At 38.2% G+C, this 17,012-nt stretch overlaps 1 protein-coding gene across 1 annotated transcript in view; it reads left to right on the top strand.

Annotated features, from left to right (window-relative positions):
* Nucleotides 1-17,012, top strand: part of Lin54 (lin-54 DREAM MuvB core complex component) — a 58,753-nt gene that overhangs the window by 21,888 nt on the left and 19,853 nt on the right. Inside the window, exons 3-5 of the mRNA XM_050155670.1 lie at nt 1,399-1,522; nt 8,118-8,260; nt 16,012-16,228. Of these exons, the coding sequence (XP_050011627.1) occupies nt 1,399-1,522; nt 8,118-8,260; nt 16,012-16,228 (484 nt within the window). The remainder of the gene's footprint in view (nt 1-1,398; nt 1,523-8,117; nt 8,261-16,011; nt 16,229-17,012) is intronic.

Below are 17,012 nucleotides of genomic sequence, written 5' to 3'. Positions count from 1 at the left end.
AATTTACGCAGCTGTGTCATGGCTTGCAAGCTGGATGTATTGTTACACACTAATGGATGGACTTCCTTTTGTGAAAATATGATTTTCTCTCGGAGGTATTTGTGTCACTAATAAGTTCTGAGTGCAAGAAAGTAACATTGTGAGTGTAAGATAGCATTCTGTTTGTAGTTTGAACACAGAGAACTGATGCCTGGCTGTGATCAATACTGTTTCTGATGGATTGCTATTGTTGGTCATGCGTACTCACTTTGTCACCTCCAGTAATATATAGTACGTTAGGGCCTGTCAAAAGGTAAAATAGTTACTGTTCCTCACACACTAAACTTTGAGTTTATGCCAGGTAAGTTTCCGCTCTTTCCTTTTAGCAGCTATGCCTTTGCCTTTCCTGACAATTTCAGTATAAAAACATCGGTCTTGGGCACAGTGGCTTACACCTGTGATCTCTCCTGGGAGTCTGAGGCCAGCCTGGTCTCATTAGTTAGCTTCACAAGAATGACCCTCCCTGTCTCAAAAAATAACTGTACTACATTGGTACCTCTATCTTTTTTGCCTTGTGGCAAATTTTAGTTCAGGTCAACAGTGTGCCCATATTTTAACTTCATATTGGAGATGAATTAAATAATGTATGGATAGTCCCTTCCAGTAGTTTAAAGTACAATAAATACTATTTTAGTAACTATGTTTCAGAGCCTTTTACAAATCTTCTACAAAACTGTCTTTGTAATTGACTTGAACTGGTTCAGTTCTTCTTTCACTCCTACGGAAAGTCTGCTAAAAGTGGTGGCTTATGCCTGTAATCTCAGTACTTGGGAAGCTGAGGCAGGGAGAGTGCCATGAGTTCAAGGTCTGCCTGGGCTACATAGTGGGCTCCAGGCCAGCCTGAACTGATGCCTACCTCAAAAACAAAATGAGCAAAAAAGAGAAAATGTAGTTGAAAATCTGTAATACGTAATAATTTACATTTTGGATCATAGATGAATGTGGTCATGCATATGTGTGCAGTGGTACCTCATTGTATTGTACTTTTTGAACTCCGTCTTTTTGTTATTGAATAGTTTCCTTGGAAACTAACATTGTGCATAGTGTTTCGCTATTAAACACTTTTATTATTAAACTTTACTATTTTGTTCACCATCTGCATGTTTCAGAGAGACTAGGATTTATCATGAAATTAGAGGAATTAGGACACATGAGCTTATAGATATGATCATATTAATATTTTGGTGAATTGATTTGTTTTAAATGTTTTATACATTAATACATAGATAAATTTGGTAAATAACCTGACTTTATGTACAGTATTTATGTATGTACAAGATTTATGTATGAATCTTGTCTAACTTTCCTTCGTAGATTTTTATGGAAACAGATGTCTTCATAGTTATCTATATGTTTCAGATTGCTAAGAAGCCTCGAACACCAACCTCTGGTCCAGTGATCACGAAGCTGATCTTTGCAAAACCAATTAATAGTAAAGCGGTCACAGGACAGACAACTCAAGTGTCACCACCAGTCATCACAGGTTATATTTCTTTATAGTCTTATCAAATTATATGTATGTCTTTCTTTTAGATTTAGAGAAGCTCATTCTGCCACTTTAAAATGTTTTCAGTGTAGCAGTCAGCTTATTTATTAGTATTTTGTACTCTTTTTTATTAAAAATAATTTTTTCATACACTGTATTCTGATTACAGTTCTCCCCAACTCCTCCTGAATCCTCAGCCCTCCCAATTCCTCCCAGATGTTCCCCTCTCCCTCATTCCAGTTTTCTTTCTCTCTCTTTAGAAAAGTAGGCTAACAAAAAGCAAATAAACCAGAATGAAAAACAAAACAACAGAAAACACAAGAAACACATACACAAATACATACACACAAGACAAAATCTATAAACACACAAGATGGGAAATTGTAACCTACTGCCTCTGGCTGAACACCCTCCCCAGCCCCCACATACAATTCTTTGTGAGCAGAAAATTGTCATGTTACCAAATGATAGTTACTTAAATAATAACAGAATTTAAGCCGTATTACATCTACCAGTACTTTCTAATGTGACCCAGTTCTTTATATTATATACTTTAAAACGTGTCATCATAAGTAACTATATCAGTTTTGTTATTTAACCTTCAAGTATTCTGTTAGGAATTGTGGTTCAGTTAGTAGAAAGGTTGGCTATGCCTAAAGACCTTGTGGTATCAATTCATGAGATACAGAACTAATACAAAACAGCGACAAAATCCCCAACAGTGCAGCTCTCCCTGATCAGCATGAATTAGTGCCATGGATGCCATTGTTCGGTCCTTGGGTCATTTATCATATGTCACTAGCTAATCACGGTTTGCCTTGCAATTGCTGACAAAAGCATAGAGATAGATACCCGTCGTGTTGCTAGAACTGTTGGTGCTGAGCTCAGTTTGCAGAGATAATTTTGTCTTTTGTGGAGGAAGGGGTAGGATCTTGCTCTTTAGCCCTGGCTAGCCTGGCTAACTCTGTAGCCCAGGCTGGCTTCTGAATTCACAGTAGTCTTTCTCTCAAGGACTGAGGTTGTGAGTATTTACACCATGCCCAGCTTAGTTCCTTCTTTTATATAGTGCCTACATTTTTTATATATCACATTTTAAGCTACAAAAGTAGTTGTCCCGTATTATAAGTAGTAGGTTACATCGTTTTTTATTGTACCTAATGCTGTTTCAAAATGTTAAAGATTCTTTTTAAATGAGTGGGTCCTTATTGAATTGATTTACCTATGTATAGTTGGTTTCTCAAAAAAAAAAAATTGATCTTGTCACATCATGCTTAAAATATTTATTCTTGGCTTTGACTTATTCAAATGACAGTCTTGTCTTAGCCATTAAGATCTTTATATCCTTTTTATTTTGCCTCCTATCAGCCCAAACCTATTTAACTTACCTTAAGAGATAGCAACTAGGTCATGCTCTCTTGGAACTGAGGGTCTTAGCAATGTTTCTCTTGCTTGGAGTGGCTTTCTTTGCCACCCTCATGACTGCCTTGCTCCTCTCACCTCTTGGCCACTCTTAGACGTTATTGAAGTTTAATGAGGTGTCTTCATGTAATTGTTTTTATATGTGTTCCCATCAGGATGGATTATTTCTGTCTTGTATTTACCTTACATTGCAGTTTATTTGTTTTTGAGGGTCTTACCATGTAGCCCTGGCTGGCCTGGAACTCACTATGTAGAGCAGGCTGGCCTCAGACTCACCTCCCAAGTGCAGGGATTTAAGGCATGTACCACCACACCTGGCATATGCTTAACTTATTTTTTTTTTTTTTACTGTTTTTATTGAGCTATACATTTTTCTCTGCTCCCCTTCTTTCCTCCCCCTCCTCTTCTGCCCTCTCCCATGATCCCCATGCTTCCAGTTTACTCAGGAGATCTTGTCTTTTTCTACTTCCCATGTAAATTAGATCCGTGTATGTCTCTTTGAGGGTCCTCTTTGTTGTCTCAGTTCTCTGGGGTTGTTAATTGTAGGCTGTTTTTTTTTTTCTATGTCTAAAAGCCACTTATGAGTGAGTATATATTATATTTGTCTTTCTGGGTCTGGTTACCTCACTCAGTGTTTTCTATATCCATACAGATGCAAATTTCAAGATGTCATTTTATCATTGTGTAGTAATCTGTTGTATAAATGTAACACATTTTCTTTATCCATTCTTTGGTCAAGGGACATTTAGGTTGTTTCCAGGTCCTGGTTATAACACATAATGCTGCTATGAACATAGTTGAGCACATGTCCTTGTGGTACAATTGAGCATCCTTTGGGTGTACACTCAAAAGTGGTATTGCTGGGTCTTGAGGAAGGTTGTTTTTTAATTTTCTGAGAAATCGTTATACTGATGTTCAAAGTGGCTGTACCAGTTTGCATTCCCACCAGCAATGCAGGAATGTTCCCTTTATCCCACATCCTCTCCAGCATAAGTTGTCATCAGTGTTATTGATCTTATCTGTTCTTAGTGATGTAAGATGGAATCTCAGAGTTGTTTTGATTTGCATTTCTCTGATGGCTAAGGATATTGAGTATTTCCCTAAGTGCCTTTCAGCCATTTTAGATTCCTCTGTTGAGAGTTGTCTGTTTAGGTCTGTACCCCATTTTTTTTAAATTGGATTATATATATATATTTTTGATGACTAGTTTCTTGAGTTCTTTGTATATTTTAGAGACCAGCTTTCTGTCTGATGTGGGATTGGTGAAGATCTTTTCCCATTCTGTAGGTTGCCATTTTGTCTTGTTGACCATGTTCTTTGCTTTACAGAAGCTTCTCAGTTCCAGGAGGTCCCATTTATTAATTGTTGCTCAGTGTCTGTGCTGCTGGGGTTATATTTAGGAAGTGGTCTCCTGTACCAATACGTTCAAGTGTATTTCTCTTCTATGAGGTTCAGTTTGGTTGGTTTTGATCCATTTGGACTTGAGTTTTGTGCACGGTGATAGATAATGGATCTATTTTTATTTTACATGTTAATATCCAGTTATGCCAGCACCATTTGTTAAATATGCTTTCTTTTTTCCATTTAATATTTTTTGCTTCTTTGTCAAAATTAGGAGTTCATAGGTGTGTGAATTGATATCTGGGTCTTCTATTCGGTTCCATTGAGTCTCTTGTCTGTTCTTATGCCAATACCAGTCTGTTTTCAGTACTGTAGCTCTGTAGTAGAGTTTGAACTCAGGGATTGTGATGCCTCCAAAAGTTCTTTTATTGTACAGGATTGTTTTGGCTATCCTGGGTTATTTTGCTTTTCCATATGAAGTTGAGTACCATTCTTTTGAGATCTTTGAAGAAATTTTGCTGGATTTTGATGGTCATTGCATTGAATCTGTAGATTGCTTTTGGTAAGATTGCCATTTTTACTATGTTAATTCTACCTACCCAAAAGTATGGGAGATCTTTCCATTTTCTAATATCTTCATCAGTCTCTTCAAAGATTTAAAGTTCTTGTCATACAGGTCTTCCACTTGTTTGGTTAGAGTTACTCTAAGATATTTTATGTTATTTGTGGCTATTGTGAAGGGTGATGTTTCTATAATTATTTTCTCAGCTTATTTATCATCTGTATAAATGAGGGCTACTGCCTTTTTTTTTTTTTTTTGAGTTACTCTTGTATCCTGCTACATTACTGAAGGTGTTTATGAGTTGTAGGAGTTCCTTGGTAGAATTATTGGGGTTGCTATGTAAACTATCATCAGTGAATAGTGAGAGTTTGACTTCTTCTTTTCCAATTTGTATCCCCTTGATCTCCTTTTAGTGTCTTATTGTTCTAGCTAGAACTTCAAGAACTATATTGAATAGATATGGAGAGAGTGGACAGACTTGTCTTGTTCCTGATTTCAATGGGATCGCTGAGAGTTTCTCTCCATTTAGTTTGATGTTGGCGGTTGGCTTGTTGTATGTTACCTTTATTATGTTTAGGTATGTTCCTTATATCCCTCTGCTCTTTCCAAGACCTTTGTCATGAAGGTATGTTGTATTTTATTGAAGGCTTTTTCAGCATCTAATGAGATGAGCATGTGGATTTTTTTTTCCAGTTAGTTGTTTATATGGTCGATTGCATTGATAGATTTTCGTATGTTAAACCATCCCTGCATCTCTGGGATGAAGCCTTCTTGGTCATGATGATGATTTTTCTGATGTGTTCTTGGAAACGGTTTGTCAGTACTTTACTGAGTATTTCTGTGTCAAAGTTCATGAGTGAGATTGATCTGTAGTTTTCTTTCTTGTTTTGGGTATCAGTGTAATTGTAGCCTTGTAAAAGGAGTTTGGTATTGTTCCTTCTGTTTCTTTTGTGTGGAATAATTTGATGAGTATTGGTATTAGTTCTTTGAAAATCTTGTAGAATTCTGTGCTAAAACCATCTGGTATTGGGCTTTTTTGGTTGGGAGACTTTTGTTGACTGTTTCTCTTTCTTTAGAGGTTATAGGTCTATTTAATTTGTTTATCTGATCTTGATTTAATTTTGGTAAGTGATATTTATCCAGAAAGTTGTCCATTTCCATTTTCCAACTTTGTGCAGTACAGGTTTTCAAAATATGACCTCATGATTCTCTGGGTTTCCTTGAGTCTGTTCTTAGGTCCCCCTTTGCATTCTGATTTTATTAGTTTGAATATTCTCTCTGTTCCTTTTGGTCTGTTTGGATAAAGGTTTGTCTATTTCATTGATATTTCTCAAAGAATCAACTCATTGATTCTTTGTATTGTTTTCTTTGTTTCTGTTTTGTTGATTACAGCTCTCAATTTGATTATTTCCTGCCATCTGGTCCTGGGTGAGTTTGATTCTTTTTTTTTTTTTTTGGTTTTTCGAGACAGGGTTTCTCTGTGGCTTTGGAGCCTGTCCTGGAACTAGCTCTGTAGACCAGGCTGGTCTCGAACTCACAGAGATCCGCCTGCCTCTGCCTCCCGAGTGCTGGGATTAAAGGTGTGCGCCACCACCGCCCGGCAAGTTTGATTCTTTTTGTTCTGTTAATTCACTGGTGTGGGATTTCTCCAGTTTATTTATGTAGGCATTTAGTGCTATGAACTTTCTTCTTAACACTGCTTTCATTGTATCCCTAAATTTGAGTATGCTGTGTGGTCATTTTCATTGAATTTTAGGAAGTTTTTAATTTCTTTATTTCTTCTTTGACCCATTGATGATTCTGATGAGCACTGTTTAATTTTCATGCGTTTGTGGGCTTTCTGGAATTAGTGTTGCTATTGAATTCTAATTTTAAGCCATTGTGATTCAATAAGATACAGAGGGTTATTCCAATTTTTTTTTTTAATCTCTTGATGTTTGCTTTGTTAGCTAGTATGTGGGCAGTTTTTGAGCAGGTTTCGTGAGGTGCTGAGAAGGGATATCCTTTTATATTTGGATGGAATGTTCTGTAGATTTCTGTTAAGTCTGTTTGAGTCTTAACATCTGTTAGTTCCCTTATTTCTCTGTTAAATTTCTGTCTGGGCACATATACTTAACTTTAGTTAATTTTTTTTTTACATTGACTTATAACTTGCCCCCTAGTTATACTATTATTTTTATGCCTGGGTCCTTACTGGTCTCCCCTAATACAGTTAGAGTTTTTCTTGATAGTATTTTTCTCCTTCCTTCCTCCTTCCTTCTTCCTTTCTTCCTTCCTTCCTTTTCTTTTTTCTTCCTTCCTTTTCTTTTTTTGAGACAGGGTTTCTTTGTGTAACGATGTCTGTATTAGAACTAGCTCTATAGACCATGCTGGGCTTGAATTCATAGAGATCCATCTGCTTCTGTCTTACAAGTGCTAGGCTTAAAGATGTGTACAACTACTGCTGGGAGATAGTAATTTTTTGTTCCTTTACCATTTAGTTCTTTAAGGATTACTTTATTTTAAAAAGTTTTCCCAGTAAGGGCCCAGTGAGATGGCTTAGAAGGTAAAGACACTTGCTGCCAAGCCCAGAGCCACCTGATGTGGGTGTTGAGCTCTGGCTTTGGTTTTCTGGAAGAGTAGCAAGTACTCTTAATCACTGAGCCATCTCTCTGGCCCCCGGTAGCTGTTTTTTATAAGTGTCTGTATGAGTTTTGTTTTTATTTTTTGAGTCAAAGTCTGATGTATTCCTGGTTAGCCTATTGCTGTGTAGCTGAGAATGAACCTGGATCTTCAGGTCTCTACCTTCCAAGTGGTGTCCCATCTTTCCTGGTTGATGAGGTTCTAGAGAGAGTTCCATGGCTTCCTGCATGCTAACCAAGCCCTCTACCAACAAAGCTGTGTCCCAGTAGAACTGTGAATTTCAATTTTCCCTGAAAAATTGTTCAAATAGGAAGTCAGCTGTAGTACATGAAAAGTACAGCTAGGAAGACAGCCGTGGAACAGGGAAGTACAGCTAGGAAGACAGCCGTGGAACAGGGAAGTACAGAGGCTGAAGCAGACTCGGGGCAAAAGTCCTGAATTGTCCCAAGCTTACTCTGATAGAAATAGCTTAGCTATGTTTCAGAGCATATTCTTGATAATTCTTAGGTTCACCATACTCCTTAGGATCTAACTAATGTCTCTAAAGTCATGTGTGTGACACTAAAGTCCTTGTCTGTGTAGGTTACCATCGTGTAAGGTTCTCACCTGTTACCAACAGTCACCCGGTGTGCTGCCTCTCATTTGCAGGTAGGGTTCTTTCACAGTCTACTCCTGGAACTCCATCAAAGACCATAACTATATCGGAAAGTGGTGTTATCGGATCAACTTTAAATCCTACAACACAGACACCAAATAAGATAGCCATCTCACCTTTGAAGTCACCAAATAAGGTAAAAAAGGAAATCAGCCACAAATGCCAAATACTGTGGTTGCTGCATTTGTTGTCTTCAGGTAACTCCAAATACTTTAGTTTTCATATATTCCCAAGCAGATAAAAGGCGCTCAGTGAATACACAATTAATTTAGTAATCAAATTGTTTTCTTTCTTTTATTGCTTGTTTGTTTAATACTGGATCTACTCTGTAGTGCTGGGTGATTGGCCTAGGACTCAAAATCCTCCTGCTTCTGCCTCCAAGGTGTGATTATAAGCATTGTGATGAAGGATTCATATCCCCCCTCTCTGTGTCTCTCAAGCACACCCTCAACCACAAGCAATAAGTTTTTGCTAGTAAAGATTTTATTTTAAACACTTGGTAACAGAGTAATCATTGGTGATTTTTATGGCCCATATAAGTATAGATACAGTTTTTTTTAATGAAGTATTGATGCACTTAGTTATTCTTCAGTTCGTATTTAACACACTTACTCTTGGGTAATAATAAACACATGTAGTGGTTTTGCAGTTATAAAATGCTAAGCAGCCATTTCTTGATGGAGACGTGAGTTGTTGCTGACTACCATTCAGCACTAGAAAAGAATATTAGAGGCTGCCAAACATATTGTCTATATACTTGAAGCTAAACTACATTTTATGCAAAGTATTTGAAACCTTTTCATGATTTGTTTTCATTCTAAGGTGGTAAGTATCTAACTTTGCTAAGACATATTAATGTCATTATACCAGTGTAGAAAAACATACAAAGCAGGTTTATTTTAAAAGTCACTTGGGTAGAAAACATTTTTTTCGCTGTGAGATGCCACCCTATGACTCTGGAAAGACATTATCTTTTGTCCCTGGCTTCTTCCTTGATTTGCAATTATTCATAAATTTAAAAAAATTGAATGTTTGCTCTATATAATATGTAAATATGATACCTCATACAACTTATTTAAGTAGGCATCTACGTGCAAATGAAATCAGCTTATTTATGCATAATGATGAACACTGGGGCTAAAATACAAGTAAGGGTTTAATTTTAAGGAGTGGAGGAAGAAAGAACTTTAGATGGAAACAGTGAAAGTTGTGTGCAGAATCTTAATGATTGCAGCGAGACTGGTGTGTGTGTGTGTGTGTGTGTGTGTGTGTGTGTGTGTGTGTATGACTAAGATGATTTATACAGAGTAGGCTATTCTTTTATTTTGTCTTCAGAGTTTTTCTATATAGCCTAGGATGGCCTCGAACTCAAGGCACTCCTTCTGCCCTGCCTCAGCCTCTGAGTGCTGGGATTGCTGGCATGTGCCACCACACCTGGCTTTGAAAGCTCTACTGGAAGAATTACTGTCTTCAGGGACTTCTGCTGTTTGCAGTGCTCCTCACCTTGTCTGCACATTAGAATCACGGGAAATTCTCATCCCAGAGTGTCTGATTTATTCTCTCTGGAGTTTGGTTTGATACCAAGATTTTGAAGCTGCCCCTGAGTGATTCAAATGGGCACTTAGACTGAGGGCCACTGTTCTGAATAATAAGAGGTTGTATATTTATAAAGGAGACCTGCTGAGTTGTAGTAGACAGTTTGGTAGAAGATGTAGATCCTGAAGGAGTTCAGTCAGAGTCGGGTTTGTCTGTGCTTCAGAAGCACCTAAGGGCCCTCTTTAAAAACAAAACACAATAAAACAACCCAAAACTAATGTCTTACTTCCTTCTATATCCTGTTTAAATTAGAATCTGTAGGCTAGGTTAGATATTTTCATTCCACATTGTGGGTGGGAGTAGAGAATCACTGAGTGGAATTATGAAAAGTAGCTAACTGGCTTCCGGCAGTTGTCGTCCTTATCTGCCGTTGCTTCCCGCCCAGCCTGGTGGTGCTTGTCAGAGGGAGATGTGTCCTGGGCTCTTTCATTAAGTTCCTTTCTTTCTGTTGGGGGAGGCTGCTTATTCATTTTTTGGCGGGGACAACCGTGTTAACATTTCAGACAGATCTCACGCTCTTCTCCATCCCAGAGACGAAATTACTGCTCTCACTGTAGAAATTGAGACGCCAGTACTTTCTCAACTCCTTTGAAAACTGCAGCTGTTTTTCACTGCAGGACAAATTTCTTCTGTTGTGTTTTTTTCAGTAATCTTGAAATTTCGTATTTATTAGACATGCAAACTTTGAGTTAATGAAATGTTCTGTTTTATTTATTTCTCCTGGCTTTTTAGGTCATTGAATCTCAACCTGTAGGTCTTGACCTCCCCCCCCTCACACACAGGTTTTGTACATCAGATATCTTGCATATCAGATATTTGTCTTATGATTTCAGTTGTGAAATAGCAATGAAATACTTTTGTGGAGTTTTCACCACGGGAGGAACTGTATTAAAGGGCCAAAGCATTGCCAAGGTTGAGAACCACTACTTTTTTACGTTTTACTTTTTGTTGTTGTTGTTGTTTTTCAAGGCACGGTTTCTCTGTAACCATCCTGGCTGTCCTAGAACTCATTTTGTAGACAAGTTTTACCAATTTCATCCTGTTTTCTGTCCTTTAGTGTATCTTTTGTTCTGAAATCATAGTATTCCTTTTAGAGTTATTTGATATGTTATATTTCAATTTCCTAAATCCAGTGTTTTAACACACAAAACTAATTAGAAGCAGCAGCAGAGTGTAATTGCCGCAGTTCCTGTTGATGCATAAAATCCCTGATGATACCCATCTTCTACTTTGGCAAAAAGAAATTTGAGCCAGGTGGTGGTGGCACACGTCTTTAATCCCAGCACTGGGGGGCAGAGGCAGGTGGATCTGTGTGAGTTTGAGGCCAGCCTGATTACAAAGTGAGTTCCAGGGCATTCAGGGCTACACAGAGAAATCCTGTCTTGAAAAAAAGATAACAAAAAAAGAAATTTGAAACTGCACAAATACGATACTCATAATTTGAAAAGGAAGAAAAATCTTAGATTCCATGTACCAGCACAGTGTTGAATGGTAATACCTACTTTTGATACTTGATCAATTCTGCAGATCTGAGTTATTGCCCAGCAAGAAAATGAAATAAGGGATTAAGATGAATATGAAAACATATCACAGTTCTATCATTTACAATCATACGCAATTACAAAACACAAAGACCACAACTGAACTATTAGAATTAAAGTTTAAGTTTAGCAAGATGACCAGTGTGTGCTGTTTCTTTCAGGACTTGGAATGTGTTCAGTGGATGCGGTGCTTGCCTAGCGTACCTGAACCCTGGGTTCAGTCTGCAGTAGAGAATAAAATGGGGCATGGTGACACACACCTGTAATCTCAGTGGAGGCTGCTGGCCTAGAAGCTGGAGGTCAACCCAAGCCTCAGTTTGACACCAGCTTGGGATCATGTCTTTAAAAAAAAAGTTTGTGTGTGCCTGCACACACCCCTACCCGATGTGAGCTCATTACATATACTTTGGTACTGGGAATTAAACCAAAGGCACACATGTTCTGAGCCCATGTTATATCACTGACCACTATGCTCCAGCTTCATATAACCAATGCTTTATAGTTTTTATTGTAGAACGCTCTCACTTTTCATGCTTAAATATATGCATCAGTATTGTGGGGTTTGTTCTTTCAGTGGCCAGTGTAAATGCGATGGTTTCCTGACTTCAGTCTCGGACAGTTGCTACTGTTGGCCTTTTATCTGTTGACAGTGTGTCCTGAAACCCTTCATTTGTTACTGAGTGTTAGTTAGGTGAGTCAAAGAGCATGTCATCTACCGATAGTGACAATTTGACTTCCTCTTTCCCAGTGTGTATAGTGTTTCTTTTCCCGGTCGTTCTACTTGGCTCTTCATTGAGTAAAAATAGTGGCAGTGAACATTTTCTTGTTTGAGATTCTTAGAAAGTTCCCAGTTCTTCCTTATCAATAGCAGAACTAGCTCTTGGAATTTGGATATGGCTCTATATGTTTAAGTAAGTTCCTTCTGTTCCCTGAAATCTCTATTCCAAAGGGTTACTAAGTTTATAACATTCTTTTTTGTGTGTCTGTTGAGATGATCACATGGTTGGTTGCAATACAGTTACTGAGTTTTCTGTTTTTGTAGTTTCTGTCTTACTTTGAAGTTCAGGCTGTCTGGAGTTCTCTGTGTTGCCCAGATTAGCATTCAACCCATGGCAGTCCTCTTCTCTGCCTGAGTGCTGTAGGTAATACTTCTAGGGAGTTTTGTTGTTAGTGTTGTAGTTATTGTTTCATTGTCCTGGGGACCTAACTTAGGGCTTCACACTTGCTAGGCAAACACTGTGTTAATGACCTATACCCCTTGCTCAGTGGGCTAGTAGTTTTGTTGAGGATTTTTGCATCTGTGTTTGTCAAAGATAATTGCCCATAGGTTGTTTTTTTTTTTTTTTTTGTATTCTTACTTGCTTTTGGTGTTGGAATAATACTGGCCACATAGAATACCTTTGGAAGAATTCCTTTATTATTTTTATAATTATTATTATTATATTTATTATTTCATTATTATTCCTATATTATTTTTGGTACTAATTTAAGCAAAATTGGTGTGTGCTGTAAATGTTTTAGTTGAATTTTATAGGAAAGCTATCTGACCCTGCCCTTAACTTTGGGAGCGGGAAGAAAGGATTTGGTACTGATGGGGAAACTGATTTAGTTTCCTTGCTTGTTATTGGTCTCTTCAGGTTTTCTGTTTTTTCAGGATCCAGGCATAGTAATTTACTTGTATTCAGGATTCTGTGTTGATTGACAGTTTTTGTGGAGTTGTACATGGTCATTCCTAATGATCCCTGTATTCCTTAGATGATAGTTGTAATCTCTCCCTTTTTACTATGAATTTTTTTTTTTTTGAGATGGTATCTTATTAAGTAACTCAGGCTGGCCTCATGTTTTCTCTAATAGCCAGGTTAACCTGGGGTTGGCAGTTCTCTTGCCTTGATGTTGTTTTCCTGATAAACTGCTCCGAGACTAGTAAACTAGTAAGAGTAGACTGGGCCAGGTTGGCCTCGAACTCACAGAGGTCCGTCTACCTCTGCATCCTGAGTGTGGGATTAAAGGCGTGCACCACCACTGCCCGGCTTTTTTCTTTTTTTTTTGCTGGTGTTTTAATTTTTATTGCAGTGTATTTAGTGTGTGCACTTATGTGTGTGTCGGAGTGTGCATGGAAGTCAGAGGACAGTTTGCTGGGAGCTTCACATATGTTCAGCAAGTTCTTGACCATTGAACTATGTCCCTAGATCTGATATGATGATCTTGAAACAAAAAATTTTAAACTGAGATTAAGAATTCAGCAGTTTAGGGGGGCTGGAGAGATGGCTCAGTGGTTAAGAGGCTGCTCTTCCAGAGGTCGTGAGTTCGATTCCCAGCAACCACATGGTGGCTCACAACCATCTGTAATGAGATCTGGTGTGCAGGCATACATAGAGGCAGAATGTTGTATACATAATAAAAAATAAAAAATTAAAAAAAAATAATTCAGCAGTTTAGGGCTGGAGAGATGGCTCAGGGGTTAAGAGTGCAGGCTGCTCTTCCAGAGGTCCTGAGTTTAATTCCCAGCAACCACATGATGGTTCACAACCATCTATAATGAGATCTGGCTCCATCTTCTGGCCTGTAGGCAAACATCCAGACAGAATGCTCTATACATAATAAATAAATAAATCTTTTAAAAAAATCCAGCAGTTTAGATGCATATTAAGAACAAGGATCCTTCCTTCCTGAATTTCCTGTCATTAGACCCACGTTTTTAAGAAAATCCAACAGTAAATTCTTGAGGCAAAAGGTAAAGTAAGAAACATGGAGAAAATAGGACAATAAAAGTAAGTTTGTAGATGTGGCAAAATTAACATATTAATGTTTATGTGTAAGCATGTCAGGATCAAGTCTAGTTCCTGTGCATGCTAGGCAAGTAAGAACTGTACCGCTGAGCAACTTTCCCAAAGCTCATAAAATATGTAGCCTCAAAGAAGGCGAAGGAGAGAGAGAGAGAAAAACAAAAAATGGTTAAATGATCTGATTCGAGATTACAGTGACTTTTAAATATGTGTGCATGTACAAAATGTAAACAGACGAGGGCCAGCAAGATGACTTCGTGGGTTAAAGTGCTGGCTGTACAGGCACTGCAACCTGAGTTGATCACCAGGGAGAGAACTGACTTGTACCCCCTGACCTCTGACTTCCACATCCACGTGTGTCCGTGTGCACTTAGACATACACATCATACCCACACATATATAATAACAATAAATAGGTATTTTTAAAATGTAGACAGATTTGTGTACTGATGTAAAATGTAGTCAGAGCTGACTTATTCAGCTTAAAACCAGTTATGTATGACTTGTAAGAGTGGTAGCTTCAAGCTTAAGATAAAGAAGTTTAATACTTAAAAATTCTAAATTTTTGTCTTTAAGATTTTATGTGTCTGAGAGCTTTGCCTTCCTGTATGTCTGTGCACTGTGTGTATTCCTGGTAACCATAGAAGCCAGAAGAGGCCCGCAGATTCCCTGGAACTGGCCCTATAAAGGAAGGTCGTGAGCTAGTTTCTCTGCAAGAACAGCAAGTGCTCATAACTACCGAACCATCTCTTCAGTTACCCCACCCCGTTTTAAAGCCTCTCCATTGCTAAATAAGCATTCTACTTCTGAGCTCTGCCCTGAGTCCCTACAAGACAGAAAAAGTGTGAATAAGTGAATTAGATTCTTTACCATATGCTGGTTGTCTGGTGACCACTGCTGTAGACTGAGTGGGGATATGTAATACCTTAGGAAATAGTAGATTACAAGAGATCAAACTATCTTTATTTTATTTATCTATTGTTCCTAGTAGGGTTTGACTGTGTCACCCACAGCAGCCTTGACAACCTCACCTCTGGCCTCAGCCTCTGCATTGCTGAGATTGCCAAGTGTCTATCCTGCACTCCAGTTCACCTTTGCTTGTGTTGACAGTGAGTGTTAAACATGAGTCATGTAAACTCAGGGCATCTCATGAGACTCGTTGCTTTATGGACTGCTTCCAAAGTTTTGTTAACTTCTGGGAAGTGTCAGCTTACTGTCTGGGAGAGGAAATTATTGAAATGATTTGTAAAATTTTAGTTAGATTTGTTATACCTAAATCAGTTAGTTTGTCTAGAGTCTAGATAACCATTAACTGGAATAATTTTGAACAGTATTTGGCACTGTAGGTTTGTGTGGCCAGGTGGTGGGAGTTGTAGTCTTTCAGAATCAACTAAACCTGATATGGGGACAGAATGGTCCTTCTTTAGACTATGTTCAATGAAAAACAATATAGTTAGTTTATTTGGTAAAAACATCTATATTTTCTTTTTAATTCTGAGAGTAAAAAATTAAATCTTTCTCATAAATTTTATCTAATATCAACAAAATTGTGTGCATTCTTACATTTTTTATTTTAAAATCTTTTATTTTTGAGATTATAATTTTTTCTCCCTTTCTCCCTCCCCATTCCCTTTCATATCTCCTCCCTACTTTTGTTATTCTCCTGTTTTTAAAGATTAAAAAATTTTTAAGTTGTGTGTGTGTGTGTGGTTTTGTGCGTATGAGTGCAGGTGCCCGTGGAGTCTGGAAGAGTGCATCGGATCCCTGGAAGCTGAGTTGCAGTTGATGCTGGGGACCAACTCTGGTTCTCTTGAGAGTGCTGACCCCTGAGCCATATTCTCCCCAGCTCCAGCTGAATATTTTTTTCATTTCTTTCTGAACAAGTTGTAGTTGCAGCTTACTAGCACATCCTATATAAGTTAACAGATTAATGGTAGGCATGTTGTTCTGTCTTTATTTGACAGGCAGTGAAGTCGGCTGTGCAGACCATCACTGTTGGAGGGATGAGCACATCACAGTTTAAGACCATCATTCCTCTGGCAACTGCGCCCAATGTCCAGCAGATCCAAGTGCCTGGAAGCAAGTTTCATTATGTCCGGCTTGTTACAGCCACAACAGCCAGTAGCTCAGCCCAGCCAGCTAGTCAGAATCCCAGTGTAAACACTCAGCCTCTTCAGCAAGGTTTGTGACCATGTTTCTTTTAACAGCAATGAATGCTTTTAACATCATTAAAGAACATTGCTTCTGTTTTTTAAGTCTGGCATTTCCTCTGAGAGTGTGAATGAGCAGTGATTACAGAAGACAACAAAGTAAGAGTAGATTGTATGTAACTGCTACTTCATTCTCTGAGAAGTTAGCTGCTGTAATACCAGAGATTCGTGAGTATTACTTAATCAGCTATCTTACTGCCTGCTTAAACCCCTATTATGTCAATGGGATAGCTTTATTTTGTTTCTAAACAGTATAGCTCTTTGCTAAAGCTTGGGTCAGTTGGAATGACTAGCAGTCAGTGTATAAATAAGAATGTAACAGTTTAATCTTTTTTGAATTGTACTTACTTTAAGGTTATAATTGGTACTCTACCAATCAGTTGGTAGGGTGCTTGCATTCCTTGCACAGAGCCATAGGTTTGCTCTTCTGCACCACAGACTTGGGTATGGCTGTGCACATCTTGTGAACCCAGTGCGAGGGAGGTGGTTGCAGAAGGAGCAGAAGGTCAAGGTCCTCATTTATAGGCAATTACAAGGCCAGCCTGCATTAAGACTTTGCCAACAAACCTGATACATATGCATATGTAACTGTTCTCAAATTTGGCTACTTTTTAAAAGTTGAACAGAATGAAAGGTTCAGTATAGCTTATAGCTTAGAGCCTATTTTTCTTTGGAAAACTGCTTTATGTTTCAACAATGTCAAACTGAAGAAATGAGTATGTGGTTAAGTGGTGGATTGCTCAACAACTGTGTAA

This window comes from Alexandromys fortis, unplaced genomic scaffold (genome assembly GCF_014885135.2).
Source record: "Alexandromys fortis isolate MF-2015 unplaced genomic scaffold, M_Fortis_MF-2015_v1.1 scaffold_87, whole genome shotgun sequence".
NCBI classification, from domain to species: domain Eukaryota; kingdom Metazoa; phylum Chordata; class Mammalia; order Rodentia; family Cricetidae; genus Alexandromys; species Alexandromys fortis.
The sequence above is the reverse complement of the archived record's forward strand: the minus strand, read 5'-3'. Positions and strand labels throughout refer to the sequence as shown.